At 42.6% G+C, this 16177-nt stretch overlaps 1 protein-coding gene across 2 annotated transcripts in view; it reads left to right on the top strand.

Annotated features, from left to right (window-relative positions):
* LOC138980349 (uncharacterized) overlaps positions 1-16177 on the top strand; it is a 133522-nt gene that overhangs the window by 52218 nt on the left and 65127 nt on the right. For both annotated transcript variants that reach the window (XM_070353217.1, XM_070353218.1), the window contains exons 5-17: positions 758-795; positions 2293-2447; positions 2855-2918; positions 3042-3184; positions 3485-3613; positions 4395-4583; positions 4933-5301; positions 6227-6301; positions 6629-6801; positions 8537-8676; positions 9241-9287; positions 11807-11854; positions 15483-15524. In XM_070353217.1, coding sequence (XP_070209318.1) covers positions 758-795; positions 2293-2447; positions 2855-2918; positions 3042-3184; positions 3485-3613; positions 4395-4583; positions 4933-5301; positions 6227-6301; positions 6629-6801; positions 8537-8676; positions 9241-9287; positions 11807-11854; positions 15483-15524 — 1612 coding nt within the window. The remainder of the gene's footprint in view (positions 1-757; positions 796-2292; positions 2448-2854; positions 2919-3041; positions 3185-3484; positions 3614-4394; positions 4584-4932; positions 5302-6226; positions 6302-6628; positions 6802-8536; positions 8677-9240; positions 9288-11806; positions 11855-15482; positions 15525-16177) is intronic.

The raw sequence follows: 16177 nt of genomic DNA on the forward strand, positions 1-16177 counted from the left end.
TTAATTGTCTCGTCTTGTTCCGTTCCGTCCTGTCTCATCATTGGCTTGTCTGGTCTCGCCCTGGTCTCGCCCTGGTCTCGGTCCGTCACGTCCCGCATTGTCTTGTCTCGTTGTGTCTCATCTTATCTCCTTTCACGGTCTTATCGCCTCCCGTCTCATCTCCCCTCGTATATCTCGCCTCGTCTGGATCTGCATTGTCTCGCCTCACTCTGTCTTGTCTTGTCTTGTCTTGTCTTGTCTTGTCTTGTCTTGTCTTGTCATGTCCTGTCCTGTCTTGTCTTGTCTTGTCTTGTCTTGTCTTGTCTTGTCTTGCTTTGCTTTGCCTTACCTTGCCTTGCCTTGCCTTGCCTTGTCTTGTCTTCTCTTCTCTTCTCTTGTCTTGTCTTGTCTTGTCTTGTCTTGTCTTGTCTTGTCTTGTCTTGGTCTCTTTTTCATATCACTTCGTGACGTCTCGTCCTGTCTTGCCTCGATCCACCTTGTGTTGCATTGTCTTGATTGTCTTGTCTTGTCTTGTCTTGTCATTTCTCGTCTAATCTGCTCGAGGTTTGTCTATGTCATAGTATTTATCTTATTTGTCCACTGCTCCTGCCATCCGTTTTTCTCTGCACTGTAGATTTAGCACACACACACACACTCTCTTGTTTCGTGCATAGTTGTTGGCGATAATGAGATTCTAGAAATTCTTGCCACACATCGCACGAGACTGTAAAGTACGATTTCTTAATTAATAATGGTTCTGTATTCTTCTTTGTTTCAGGAGATTGACGTCGACGATGTCTCGTTTGTGGCGGAGAGGTAAGGAGTAATATTTTGGTTGGTTAAGCACAAGTTATAAGTGCTGGAAAGAAGAAATACGTCTTTCTCTCGGACTGCTTGTCTGCCTGTATGTCCGTCTGTGTTTCTTTCTGTCTGTCTGTCTGTCTGTCAGCTTGTCTGTCCGCCTTTTTCGTCTGAGAAATGCATCTGTCTTTTTTTCTCCTTTTTACATTTAGTCAAGTTTTGACTAAATGTTTTAACATAGACGGGTAACGACGAGGGTGGTAGTGTGTGTGTGTGTGTGTGTGTGTGTGTGTGTGTGTGTGTGTGTGTGTGTGTGTGTGTGTGTGTGTGGGTGTGTGTGTGTGCGTGTGTGTGTGTGTGTGTGTGGGTGTGTGTGTGTGTGTGTGTGTGTGTGGGTGGGTGTGTGTGTGTGTGTGGGTGTGTGTGTGTGTGTGTGTGTGGGTGTGTGTGTGTGTGTGTGTGTGTGGGTGTGTGTGTGTGTGGGTGTGTGTGTACCCATGTTTCCACAGGTTTGGTTGCCTAAATCACCATAAGGCAACTATCCTCACGTGGATGGCAACCTAAACTCTGGATGGCAACCTAAATGTGTGGATGCTCGCTTCATTTAACACCGTTAAATTGACTTTTTTGACGGAAAGAATGTCATAACAATGTTCAAAATGACATTCTTTCCGTCCTCTATAGGCGACGAAATAGGTCAAATTTTGTGCATTTTTTAGTGCAAAATTCTTCGATGCCGGAGCGAGTACTGCACCCAGTGCTGTTGTAGTGCAAGTGCACTAGAAAGGCACTACACCCAGTGCCGCCTCTTAGGTAACCATCCACACTTTAGGTATGTGTGTGTGTGTGGGTGTGTGGGTGTGGGTGTGTGTGTGGGTGTGTGTGTGTGTGTGTGTGTGTGTGTATGTATGTTTGAGCGTGTAGAACGATTCCGAGAAAACGACTGGACCGATCTTCATTAAACTTCACATGGGAGTTCCTGGGTATGATATCCCCAGACGTTGTTTTCGTTATTTTGATAACTATCTTTGATGACGCCATATCCGGCTTTTTGTTAAAGTTGAGGCCGCACTGTCACACCCTCATTTTTTAACCAAATTAATTGATCAAGCAATCTTCGACGACGTCCGGACAATGGGATTGCATTTCAGCTTGGAAGCTTAACAATTAGTTAATTAGTTTGCTCATTAAAGTTGTCATTAAAATCAAATTTTCCTTTACAGATTAAAAAATGATCGCATTGTATTTTTCATCTTCTTCTGAATTCAAAAATATGTTTACTTTAAAAATGTGCTCAGAATATGTCTAAAAATCGGACCCTATTGCTACGCTGAAAACACTTTGGCTGTTAATATCGAACGGACACTGCATAGCATTCACATCGGAGTCAGTTATTCGCTGTGATCGTGGTTTTCACTACCCTTGAAAATCCTGACAGTTATACCCGGATATCGTCAATTGGGGCAAAGTTAAGGAATTTTAGTGTGATTCTGCTACGTCTTTCTCTGACAGTCTTCGCCTTCTTCCGCACATGCCGTCATTCGCATTCCTACGTCACTCGTTGCTTGCTGGGGGAAAGACTTACTTGAGGATTGTGGGAAGTCTGCTGTTACACCAGCGCCAAATTGGATTGACGGACAAGCGGGAACCTGAGTACACTTTTCCAGGTCATTCTTTCAGTTTTTTTAAATTATTTGAATTGGTTTATTAATTTATTTTATTTTATTTAAGCATTTATTTATTCATTTGTGTGTCTATGGGTTCAGTATTATGGTATCTTCTTCTTTTAGATGGTTGATTAGTTTGCATGTTGCTTTAAAAAAAAATCTGTATTCGCTTATTCGAATGGTAGAACTGAAACTGAATGCATGTGAAACGTTATTTTTCGCGATTGATTGATTGTTTTGTCGATTCTTTGATTCATTGATTGAGTTCACTTATTTGTATTTTTTGGAAATTGTGTTAGTATTCAATATATTTGGCAAGTTTCTCTACTCTTACATGAGTGCTCGCCTTTTCGTTGCCAGTTAGGAAATCTGATTAACAGACACTTTTTTTTATCTTTTTTTCTCAGGATTTTGCACCGGATGCAAGAGAGCAGGATTCTGCTATGGATGTGATAAAAATCCCAAACCTCAGTGAGTGGTTTTGTGTCTGTCTCTCTGTGTCCGTCATTGTTGCTCTCTGTCTCTCTTCGCAAATCAGAGTTACAGAGAGAGAAAAAAATCGCTTCATGGGTTATTAACATTTTTTCCTTACAGTGTTCACGAAGACATCCCAATGCGGACGGGAGGGGGGTTCCGCTACTTCCGCCGTGACCTTCCGGTCAACCAGCACGCGCACCGTGACCCCCGCAACTGGTCCACTGGTGACTCTGACCTTGACCTTTTCAACATCATTGAGAGTGAGTGTTCTTGAGTATCTTGAGTATGCCCATAGCAAATGTGATGTTTGACCCCCCGATTAAAGGTTCCCTCCCTTTTAAGACCCTATTTTCTCAGATTGATTGTTCATACCCTCTGTAAATTAACCCCAATTTTCAGACGGCCTCCTTTTTAAGACCTGATTTTCGCAGATTTGTTTAAGTCTTAAAACGGGGGGGGGGGGGGGGGGGGGTCCGCTATACCCACCTCTTACTGCCTGGTTGTGCAAGAGATATAATTTGTCAAAGTGTAAATAATTTATTCTGATGACGTGTTTGTAGGATGCGGAGGGCTGGCGGCCTACGAGCGAGCAGCGATGTTGTCACAAGACGTCATGCAGGACGGTCAATTTGCGTCACACCTCCCTTCCCTGCCGCACTTCAGTCGTGTTCGTCTGCTGCACGGGCCGTGTATGTATGATGTTTTGACAGGAGGGGGGGGGGGGGTGGTGGTATGTCTGTCTGTTGGCTTCTGTTTGTTGTGTGTGTGTGTGTGTGTTTCTGTGCTTGTCTTGTCTTGTCTTGTCTTGTCTTGTCTTGTCTTGTCTTGTCTTGTCTTGTCTTGGCTTGTCTTGGCTGTGTAGGGGCTTCTGTGTGTTGAGTGTCTTTTCTAGTCTCGTCTCATCTTGTCGTATCTTGTCGTGTCTTGTCTCGTCTCGTCTCGTCTCGTCTCGTCTCGTCTCGTATCGTATCGTCTCGTCGTGTCGTGTCTCGTCTCGTCCTGTCTTGTCTCGTCTCGTCCCTCGTCTCGTCTCGTCTCGTCTCGTCTCGTCTCGTCTTGTCATGTCTCGTCTCTGTCTGGCTATGTGCCTGACTGCTGCTCAGCCCTTAGCATTGAGATTATTTCGTATGACAAGTGGATGTTTTAAGATATCCGGATTAAAGCGACGCGCAGAAGGAGTATCTCTGTCATTAGGGTCTTAGAACTTATTTAGGATTTGCGCCACACAAATATGCTCACTATTATTATTTCAGTGTTAATATCATTGTTTCTTTTGTTCCTTACAAGCTGCAAAACGCTACGAATCATGTCGACACTGAGGTAGAATGGATGTATATTTAGTATTAAATGCTACAAGTATAAACGCATGTAGTTATAAGGCTTAGCGTTTGGTAAAGAAGGATTTGTAGCAATCTTCCTTTGCTAATAGTATTCAAGAATGTATGTGCGCAACGTCCTTCACAAATACAGGGCCAGGCCAGAAGAATACATTCACGACGATAGAGGATTCAGACAAAGAGAACATCGAGGAACAAGAGGAGGAGGAGGATGAAGAGGAGGAGGAGAGTGTGGATGGAGACTGTCGTCCTGCTACCATAGCAACGGACAGACCGTGGCGAAAGTCGGCGCTGAAGAAAGAATCTGTGTATAGCAGAGCGGGTGAGATATCGTGCTGTTCATTTTTGATATCTGTCAGTTGGTCTGTCTGTCTCGGTCAGTTTCTGATTATCCGGGTAGTTATCATACATGACACAACTTGAATTGCGACGAACCGGCATGATAACAAGCACAAGAATAGGTTTTACACAGTTAAAAAGGAAACAACAACAACAACAACAAAAACCTTGCATTATGTGGCATCCTCCGACCAGACTACACATTTCTTTGTGACTACCTTTTTTTAAGGCTAGTAAGAGGGATTCTCGATAGTAACAATTTAGAATTCGTAATACTGCAAGTGAGAAAGACGGTGTGCCATAATAACCATTTCAAATCTGGAACATTGCAGGTGAAGAAGACGCCAGCAGAAAGTTACGCCGGTCCGTCCTCATAGACACGGGCCAAGGTCGCGCAGTGATGACAGGTGAGGCTTCAGACGTCGACGATGACGCGACCGCAATGGATACGTCAGAATACGACAGCGGCTTCGAGACGACTGCGGGCAGCGGTCGACGTCGCAGAGTCGGCGTGATTGGGTCAGAAACACCAACCTCTTCCAGACCTTCCCGCGTCTCCACCGGTTCGCGACCTTCAACTCTCCTCGCTCCGGAAAGGTCAAGGTCAAGGTCAAAGAGCCCCGGTGTGGCTTTCGGCGGTAGCCTGCGTCGCTCTGTGGCTGGTGTTGATGATGGGGCTTCTGGTCGGGATGCTGTTGAAGGTGAGTGTGTGTGTGTGTGTGTGTGTGTGTGTGTGTGTGTGTGTGTGTGTGTGTGTGTGTGTGTGTGTGTGTGTGTGTGTGTGTGTGTGTATGTGTGTGTGTGCGCGTGCGTGCATGTCTGTCTCTGTTTTTCGATCTTTATGTAGGTGTGACGACCTGTGGCTGTGCCTGTGTTTGACTGAGACGCAGCTGTATAGTACGTATGTACGCAGATATTATTTTTTTATAATTCAATAATTGAAACGATATGACACTGAACAGTGTACATGTAAACGATATGACACTGAACAGTGTACATGTAAACGATATGACACTGAACAGTGTACATGTAAACGATATGACACTGAACAGTGTACATGTAAACGATATGACACTGAACAGTGTACATGTAAACGGGTTAATCCCCAGAGCTGTGTGCCAATGGAAACAATGTTACGGAGCTGTTACATGTACTTCTTTATTTTACTGCGACATGTAAACCATACAAATGTATTTCATCAATACAATCTGGTTCAAAATATATCCTTGACCTGCATTGAAAGAAATAGACATACTTGCACAATTTGGTTTTTTGACGTTCAGTACATTACAAGCATTTCCAAATACATCACTCGCTCAACATGGAAACCAGAGGATTTATAGACTAACATGTAAAAAAAAATTATATAAAAAAAATTTAAAAAAATTAAAAAGGGATACTAGTTGTATTAATTACTTTTGTTGAATGTCTGTATCGTTACCTACCTGGGTTATTAATGACAAAATTAAAAGAGAATTTATTTAAGTTGTCATTTAATATACATTATCCTCACTTAGAGGACTGAAAATGCATGTCACAAAATGACACACAGCTCTGGAGAACGACCTGTATAATTTTCGGCCATGCTGGTGCATTGTTTGCAATGTATTTCCATTTCAACTGCAGAAACACCCGAGGAGCGAAGAGCTAGACTGGAGAATATCCCCTTCGCCTTGAAACGTGACGATGTTAACTACCAAGGTTAGTTTTTGTGAACAGATTTGTTTGCATATTTTGCTGAAATGTTGCAAATTTACAAGATGGTTCATGTGTGTGTGTGTGTGTGTGTGTGTGTGTGTGTGTGTGTGTGTGTGTGTGTGTGTGTGTGTGTGTGTGTGTGTGTGTGTCTGTCTGTCTGTCTGTCTGTGTATCTGTGTCAGTATGTCTGTGTGCGTGGCTGTATGTTGTACGCAGCTCTGCTCTAATCATTTCTCACAGACATAGTCGCTGAACTTCAAAATCGTCAGATTGCCTGTCAAAAATCACAGACAAAATCTACTGACCATTTATCTTTCTCACCACAAACAGCCCCTACGTTCTTCGCACCCAAGAGGCGCGAAAGACGCTCGACCGTATCAAAAGATCCGTTCAGCCGTGACCGAGAGTACAACATTCCCAAGGGCGGACAGTTCCAGTTGAAGAAAGGACCCAAGAAAACCACCAAGTTCTTCAACGTTAAGCGTGGCGATTCTAACTATAAGGTTGGTCAACATTTCACTGCACATACCTGCACAGTTAATAAACGGAAATTACTCGGTCGGGTTAGTATGGGTTGTCTTGCAGTTAGTGGGTCAAACTTTCCCAAGTTCATCAAGCGTGGCGATCCCAACTATAAGGTGTGTCAACATTTCACTGCACATGCATGCAAAGGCAATAGAGGACATTCTGAAATAACTCTGTTCGGTTTGTATGGCTTGTAAAAAAGTAAATACTCTTGCATTTAGTGGGTCAAACTTTCCCAAGTTCATCAACGTCAAGCGTGGCGATCCCAGCTATAACGTTTTTCAACACATGCATGCAAAGACAATAGAGGACATTCTGAAATAACTCTGTTCGGTTTGTATGGCTTGTAAAAAGGTAAATACTCTTGCATTTAGTGGGTCAAACTTTCCCAAGTTCATCAACGTCAAGCGTGGCGATCCCAGCTATAACGTTTTTCAACACATGCATGCAAAGACAATAGAGGACATTCTGAAATAACTCTGTTCGGTTTGTATGGCTTGTAAAAGAGTGAATACTTTTGCATTTAGTGGGTCAAACTTTCGCAGGTGACGCAGTATGCCAGTTCCTGGCGAGGGATGTGTCTGAAACACGTGGACAAGGAGCACGTGTAGAAAGTTTGCCTCACTAAAAGAAAGAGTATTCACTCTTTCACAACCCATACAAAACCGAGAGAGTTACTTTCCGTAACTGATCTGTTGTCAGTGTTGATTCTGTTTACATTATATGCATGGCATGACGTGTTAACATCAGCATCCTGTAACAATGCTATTATTCATGCAACTGCTAAAGATCTGACGGCTAAGGATATGTAAGTGAAACAGAAAATGTCGTGTTAGTCATGATCGATTGCAGGGGTGTCAACTGGAAGAATTGTTTTACGCGTAACTATTTGCAGACATTTCTTTAGACTGACTCGTCTACGCATGTAAATGACGTATAATTATGTTGTAAATCAATTGGTTGGTGTTGCCTGAACTCAATCTGTCACTTTTGTCTGGACAAACTAGATCTCATGAGTGCAATAACGTAAGCTGACCAAATTTCGGAAGTTCGTGGGAACACTACCAAAAAGACAACAACAAAAGTCTCTAAAACTCCTACTCTCAGATGACATTCACTTCCGATTGAACTTATCTGTTATGTCACGTACTACGAATGCTGTTTGGACATCAATGCATTACTTTAATTACTTCACACAAAATACATCATTCTGCACTTCATTTGCAAACTACCTGTGTTATGCCATGCACAGACTATATCACCACATACATTCAACTCCAAACCGTTCAAGAAGAATCAACTGCAGGATAATTTTATTACCTTTTTTTTATTCTTCATAATCTTTTTCTTTCATTTTGTTCTTTCCAAGAGATATATGTATATCTGTTCTCAGCAACCACACGAAAAATTAATAGCAACCAAATATTGACTTCATTGTTTATGCATGAATACCTAAAAGCATGGTGATTTGTTTTGTTTGTTCGTATGTTATTTACTTTGTTAATCTATTGCCTCTCGAACAATGTGTTGCTGCAGATGATCATGTCAAACGCACGTGCACAGTTCTGAATTATTATTTAATTAACATACAAACACAGCCACAAACAAACTTGCAAACAACAATCCTCCACAATGCGTGTCTGTAATCTTGATCCACTCTAACCGCATGACGACACTCACTAACAACGTCACTGTATGACGTCACTCTGCCAGCCTCCCAAGAAGTTCGAGCTGAAGGACACAGATCACAAGGCGACCGAGTTCTGGTCGCGTAGCAACCAGGACAGCAAAGGCAAAGGTCGCAGAGGTCACGGCGATGACGATGACGATGAAGCTAGGAGACGACGAAGAAGGTGAGAGTAAGTTAGAAATGAAACAAAAACCACAAAAAAACTCTATCAGTGTAAATTATATCTGTTATTCAATCATGTGATGTTACTAAGCTTAATGTGCTTATCAATACAGTCGAAACAGTCTACAGACAGGTGGTCCTTATATAGAGGTGATTTGTAATCTAAACAACAAAGTACGTGACTGTGGTGAGATGAACCAAGTTAAAACACAAAAGATATCTACAGGTACTCACCGATACAAGAACAGCACAAGACTACGAATTTTCGCTTATGATTTTTATTGCGAAGAACTTCATCGGGGTTGTAAAAAGATCTGAGTTTTAAGGATCCTTGTATGTTTTACTGTGGTGTGAATAGCTTTTAAAGAGTTAGCCCAGAAGAAAACAGAAGGTCTTGCTTGATTCCGGTCCTGGAGACATGAAACAACATAACAAGAACAAACAAACAAACAAGTTTCTTTCTGTCTGCGTAATTTGCATTTTGTTTCCTGTCATATTCGAAGGTTATATCATATCTTAACAAGCACAATTATGACAGTAATACCACCTTTTTTCAATCGTGCAGGAAAGGCGACTCCGAAGATTCTGAACTTGACAGTGCCATCGGATCCGGTGAGTTGCGAGAGAAAGAGGGAGGGACAGCGGTTGGAGGGGGGAGGGGGAAGAAGAAATTATCATCAAAAGTCATATTCTTGTATCAGTCTGTCCGTTTGTCTATCTGACTGCACTGGAGTGTCTGTCGGTCTTGTCTGCCTATTCTTCTGTTCTGTCAAAGTCAGTGTGCCTGCCTGCCTGCCTCGCTGTCTGTCTGTCTGTAATGTCTGTGATGTCTTTAAGATAATTCGTTCAGAGTCTGTTTGCACAGGCGTTCACAAGAAGAAACTCGAAGAGTATTGTTGACTGTTACTAAGCTCCTCCTGTCAAGAAACTGTGTTTTAAGTAACAGTATCAAAAGCTAACACATGTTATTGAAGGTTAATGGAATTCATAGCTACCAAATACACAACTCGAGCTCTGAACGTCTAATTTGAAAGTTGTATGATCTTCAATTGTGTTGTATCCCGCAGTTCTTGCACGAAGGAATGCTGAAACTTTGGAAAAGAAGGTCAGAAATATCCTCCAGGAATCCCCACACACTACCTTCTATCTAAAAACCTATTTAGCGAAAAGAAAATACGATCCGACCAAAACCAGCACCAAGTCTAAAGCTCGTCATAGTACCACAGCCGAAAAAAACCGCTCTTTAATACAAATTACCTCACCATCGTCAATTATGACGTCGTCGAAAGAACCTGAAGGGAGGAAAGGTCCTTTCAGGCAGTTGACGTCATTGCCGAAAATTATGACGTCACCAACGAAGAGGGGCCAAGGAACATCTATGGTAAAGCTCAACGAAGAGTGGGAAGACAAGCCTATCATTCAGCCTTTCGGTTCAGGTAAAATTCCACCAATCAGAAATCAAACTCCTACATGAGCACGATGCGTTGACGTCATCAGTTTTGGTCAAAACCGTCGACGAGGAAACTTGATGACGCAATGCTGAAAATACACACATTTGCCCTGCGTTTATCCGTTTGCTGTGTTTCACTACCTAAGCACACCTTTGATGCGGAAATAAACACACGTCCCATTTTATCCAAGCGATTCCGGATTGCAGTGTTTGCTTTCTTTACGGGCGCTTGGTTTTCTTATCCACACAACGTGTGAAACCTCCCTCGTAAACACACTCCCCTAAAACTGCCTGTACAATCCTCAATGGCTACGAGTGCAGTGTTTTTTGTGGTTACTAATTCAGTTGTTTTGGTCAATATCCTCATAACCCCCGTCATACGATGCTTTACTGAACAAATAGTAAACACACATCACCGGTTATATGTACAGTTGTCGAAAGCTACGAGTGTATTGTTAACGGACGTAACTCATGGAGTGGTTTTCATTATCCACCCACGGAGTAATCGCCCCCAACCTCTCCTCTTTCCCCTGTTAAGTATGATGTTTTGCTGAGCAAATAAAAACGCATCCCTGGTTGTGTATAGCCAATAGCTACGAGTGCATTGTTTACTGATGTCACTGATGAAGTGGTTGTTATTATCTTACGCACGGTGTGACCCCCGAACAGACACCCCCCCCCCCCCCCCCCCCCTCATGTCTGATGTTTTGCTGAACAATCAAAAGCACATCTCTATAGTTATGTGTTTAGTTCTTTGGTGCATTGCTAACTAGCGGTACTGGTGAAGTCGATTTCATTTCTCAAACATGTATCCCCCACCCCCCCACCCCCCCCCCCCCCCCGCCACCCCCTACCAAACATCACCTCCTTCTTTGATATCCCCCAAACCCTTGTTTTTGCTGTTGCATCGTTGTTGTTTTTGTGTTGATTTGTGCATTTTGTTTGTTTTAGTGTGTTTGTTTACTTCCACTGATGATGTGTTGTGTAAACGTGTATTGTTTTTGTTCTGTATTCCTACCCTGATTTGTTTCATGTTTGCCTTTTTGCGGGATTTGTTTGTTTAAATCGTTGGCTCGTTTCGTGATTTATGTAAATATATGTCCTTACTTTTTTCGTTTATTCTTTCTTTCTGTCTTAAAGACTGCTCTCGTTCGCTTCCTTCACACACTCAGCTTTGGTCAGTTTGGAACAGTGAATATTCCTTCCAAGGGAAGCAACCTAGCTTTGATAAAGTCTAGTCATTAAATAACAGTTACTTATCTTTAATCGAGAAACTTCAAAGTGTTCGTCAGAGTAGAGACATAGATAGAATGTATGTCTCTGGTCAGAGCTTGTTAAATGAGGGTGTTTTCTTGTGTGTGTGTGTGTGTGTGTGTGTGTGTGTGTGTGTGTGTGTGTGTGTGTGTGTGTGTGTGTGTGTGTGTGTGTGTGTGTGTGTGTGTGAACAAATTTATGAGGTGGATGATAGAGAGATGTTTGCTTGTGTTGATCTTCAGGAGTGTAATAGTTAGGCAAATAATTAAATAAACAAATGAATATAGGAACTGTCATGTTTTTGCTTCCAAGAGTATTCATGCCCACTTTAGCTTAAAAATAAGCAATAGATTAATAACTCCTTTGCTTGAAAATTCGCAAAAATAATTATAGACCCTGTCTTACACTGTTTATCATTATTTTGCAGCATCAACGAGGGGCAGGCGCAGAGGAGGCAAAGACGGAGAAGATGGAGGTACGAGAAAATGGGCACCAGGGGAGGCAATCAGTTTGCTGCAAGTTAAATGCCAATTTACAACGGTTCTCTCCCTTGTCAGGGTATCCGTTTTGGGTGATGGTACTACTAATACGTATCTTGACAGTCTAATGATCGAAACAAAAGTGCTTTAAGTGGGTATGTGTGAATGTGCTTGTTAACTTAACTCGAGTAGCATGCAAGTTTTGAATTGTAAGCATGCGAAAGCCAAAATATGTTGTTTTAGTGCATATAATCTAAAAATCGTACATCGTCTCGGATTACTCTGTCCGTCGTACATCATTATGCACAAGAGGATTCTCTTATAGTTCTTGCCTAAACGAAGAAAATCGTGCCACAGGTACCTGAAATCTTTTAACTGTGTTTAAAGGCATATGTACGCGCTCCCGTGTTTACAAAGTGTAGTTTGCCCATAATCGATGTCAAACGCACCATAAGACCATGTAATGACGATATGTCGCCATGCGCGGACCATATACATGCATTACAACTTGTTTTAGAGTCTCAAAAACTTTGGATGTAAACAAAGACGCGGAGTTATTTCCCTTGCGTCAACGCTACCTCTGTTGGCAAATCTATAAATAGGACGATCCAGATCAAAATGAAAATTAACATATCTCAACATTGAAGGGGTCCTAGACCACAATATTTTGCAGGGAACTTAATTTAGCATGTCTCCAGCTGTTGGTAAAGCAATTAGCGTGTATAGTCATCGAGTACATATGGCTTTAAGAAGGAGTTGCATGTGGTTTGTTTGTTTGTTTGTTTGTGTGTTTGTTTGTTCAACGGCCCGGAATAGCCAAATACGTTGAAGGGACGTAAACATACAACAGTGTGTGTTCAAGTGTTGAGAATCTTAACCAAGTAAAATAGATCGCTGATGGCAACATTTCTTCTTCTTCTTCTTCTTCTTCTGCGTTCGTGGGCTGAAACTCCCACAAAAAACACGAGTAGAATTTTACGTGTATGACCGTTTTTACCCCGCCATTAAGGCAGCCATACGCCGCTTTCGGAGGAAGCATGCTGGATATTTTCGTGTTTCTATAACCCACCGAACTCTGACATGGATTACAGGATATTTTCCGTGCGCACTTGGTCTTGTGCTTGCGTGCACACACGAAGGGGGATGAGCCACTAGCAGGTCTGCACCTAAGTTGACCTGGGAGATCGGAAAAATCTCCACACTTAACCCACCAGGCGGCCGCGACCGGGATTCGAACCCTCGACCTTCCGATTAAGAGGCCGACGTCTTACCACCCCGCCACAACGCCCGTCTATGGCAAGATTTGAGAAAGAGAGGGAAGTAAGCTCCCTAAACACACGAACAACGTTAAAGTGCGAGTAATGAGGAACAACTCTCGTGACACCGCAGAGAGTGAGAAGCATTAAAATAAACGAACGACTGAAGTACAATTTACAACTCTTGTCAGAGTATCCGTTTTGGGTGATGGTACTTATCGTGATACGTATATATCTTGAACTTGATGATTACCCGCTTCGCCGGGAAGAAGTAGAGCCGAATACCAGGCTGCGCCGGCGCACGAAGGAAAGGAGAGAAACGCGCAAAACACTGGAGACCTTCTAAAAATAGTAACGTGCAGTGACCTTCTAAAAATAGTAACGTAGTAACGGGAATATGGATTGACGCCACACGGAGGAAGGGAGATAATCGCGGCTGAAAACACTGGAGAAGATAAGGAAGAGTTACTGGTAGTGGATCCAGACCAAAAAAAACAAAATCGGTTCAGCGCGCACAGCGCTGCGCGCTGAGAGCACGTGTTGAAATATCTCATCAACCAGGCTGTGTCCAGGGTGTACCTGAATATGATCACCAAATTTGAAACAGATCCATCGAGAACCTTGGCCGCGCATCGCGCACAGACACACAGACAGACAGACACACAGACACACAGACACTAGTCGTATATATATATACTAGAGGAATACCCGGCTTCGCCGGGGTGAATCGCGAGACAGAGACAGACAGCGTGGCGGTTCATCACAATCACCTCTGCAGGCGAAGTCCTGTCAAACGGGATTGAGAATTTTAGAGCTTATTTCTTAGCCCTATATTATCTGCTGTGGCTTCTCAAATGCCAGAACATACAGACAGACAAAAGCCGCTAGACCCCATCACAAACAGAACTCTATAATACATAGGTTTTTGCCTACACACACACACAAACACACACACACACAGAGAAGCCGTATATATATATGCATATCTGTATCTATAAATATATAGAGATAGGTGAGAGTGTATTTTTCGCGTGGCTATAAATTGATTCGACCTTTTCACTTTGACAGTAAGAACAACTTACGGGTGCAAGGGAAGCGTTCTGGACAGCGCAGTGACATTCTAAAAATAGTCACTCTCAGAAACGGGAATTTGGGGTGAACGGCGCGACAGAGACAGACAGCGTGGCGGTTCACCACAATCACCTTTGAAAGGCGAAGTCCTGTCAAACGGGATTGAGAATTTTAGAGCTTATTTCTTAGCCCTATATTATCTGCTGTGGCTTCTCACATGCCAGAACATGCAGACAGACAAAAGCCGCTAGACCCCATCACAAACAGAACTCTATAATACATAGGTTTTTGCCTACACACACACACAAACACACACACACACAGAGAAGCCGTATATATATATGCATATCTGTATCTATAAATATATAGAGATAGGTGAGAGTGTATTTTTCGCGTGGCTATAAATTGATTCGACCTTTTCACTTTGACAGTAAGAACAACTTACGGGTGCAAGGGAAGCGTTCTGGACAGCGCAGTGACATTCTAAAAATAAATAGTAACTTACAACTGAACGGGAAAGCCACACGAAGGAAGGGAGATAAACGCCAAACACTGGAGAAGATAAGGAAGAGTTACTTATAATGGTGAAATAAACACAAAAACGAACATGAGTTTAGCGCTGCGCGCTGATAGCACGTGTTGAAATATCTCATCGATGATATTGTGTCCGGGGTGTAGCTGAATACGGTGTCCAAATTTGAAAAAGAACCACCGAGAACTTTGGCGTTGTGATGTGGTGTAGCGGCTATGGTGTGTCGGTATGGGGGCCCGGGTAAGCTGAGGTGGAACCAAAATAGCTGAGGTGGAACCAAAATCGGTTCCGCGCTGCGCGCTGAGAGCACGTGTTGAAATATCTCATCGACCAGGCTGTGTCCAGGGTGTACCTGAATATGATCACCAAATTTGAAACAGATCCATCGAGAACCTTGGCCGCGCATCGCGCACAGACACACAGACAGACAGACACACAGACACACAGACACTAGTCGTATATATATATAATATATATAGAAGTGAAATTATTTAATTTAACATGAATGGTTGAAGATGATTAAAGTCGTTTCCCTATTGCAATGCTCCTTATTCTCTCAGGTGCCCAAAGGCAAAGACTGGTCAGGCATAATCCTCACATACTGCTGAGTGTTATTCATATACCGCTATAGTTATTCATATTTTTGTTTGTTTTTCATTCTCTTGTAGTTCTTGTGTTAAAAAGTAGAACCAACACCATAACAGCCTTTTCAAGACTGACAGTCGAGAGGAGAATCGTTTTCAAAACTGTTTGTCTCTGTTTTAGACGACAAAGCCGGCAAGGGAGGCAAGTCAGGAACAGAGGGAGGTAAGTCTTCTTTAGTCTACTAGTTGTAGCCATTAGCGGACGTGTTGTTCGTTCGTAGCATTTCTTATGTGTTGTTGATGTTGTTGTTGTTGTTGTTGTTGTTGTTGTTGTTGTTGTCGGCGTCGCCCTCAATCTAGTGTGCTCTTGTCTCATCTTTGTTGTTGTCTTTGTCGTCATCTTTTTCCTTCTCCCTCTTATTCATCTTCTTTCGCCGCTAATGTTGTTCTTCCTTTGTTTCTTTCCACTCAGCTACTATTTCGTGACACACCTGTTTTTCTTTCCAAAATTCAAAAAGAAAGACTCTCGGAAATTACAATGTACCGCAAGCATGGACTCGCAACAGAAAACCGTGTGACCAAAATACCGCCCTCACAGCGCGCTCGTAATACATTGTATACAATTGAAACCCCCCCCCCTCCATCTCAAAAATACATAACATGATTGCTAATACACTGTCAAATATTGTTCCAAGCACTCCTATTTTTCCCTGTACGATATCAAATCGTCCAGCAGCCGAAGGGCAATGTGACTAACAATTTTCCCGTGTGACATATTCTGATTGCGTTTTAATCAGTCCGATTGGTAAAGAAAACAGTAACTACTGCTGTTTGTAGATTGACTATCAGATTAGACCGTCTGCTTGTCGGAAGGGT

This window comes from Littorina saxatilis, linkage group LG11, assembly GCF_037325665.1.
Source record: "Littorina saxatilis isolate snail1 linkage group LG11, US_GU_Lsax_2.0, whole genome shotgun sequence".
Lineage (NCBI taxonomy): Eukaryota > Metazoa > Mollusca > Gastropoda > Littorinimorpha > Littorinidae > Littorina > Littorina saxatilis.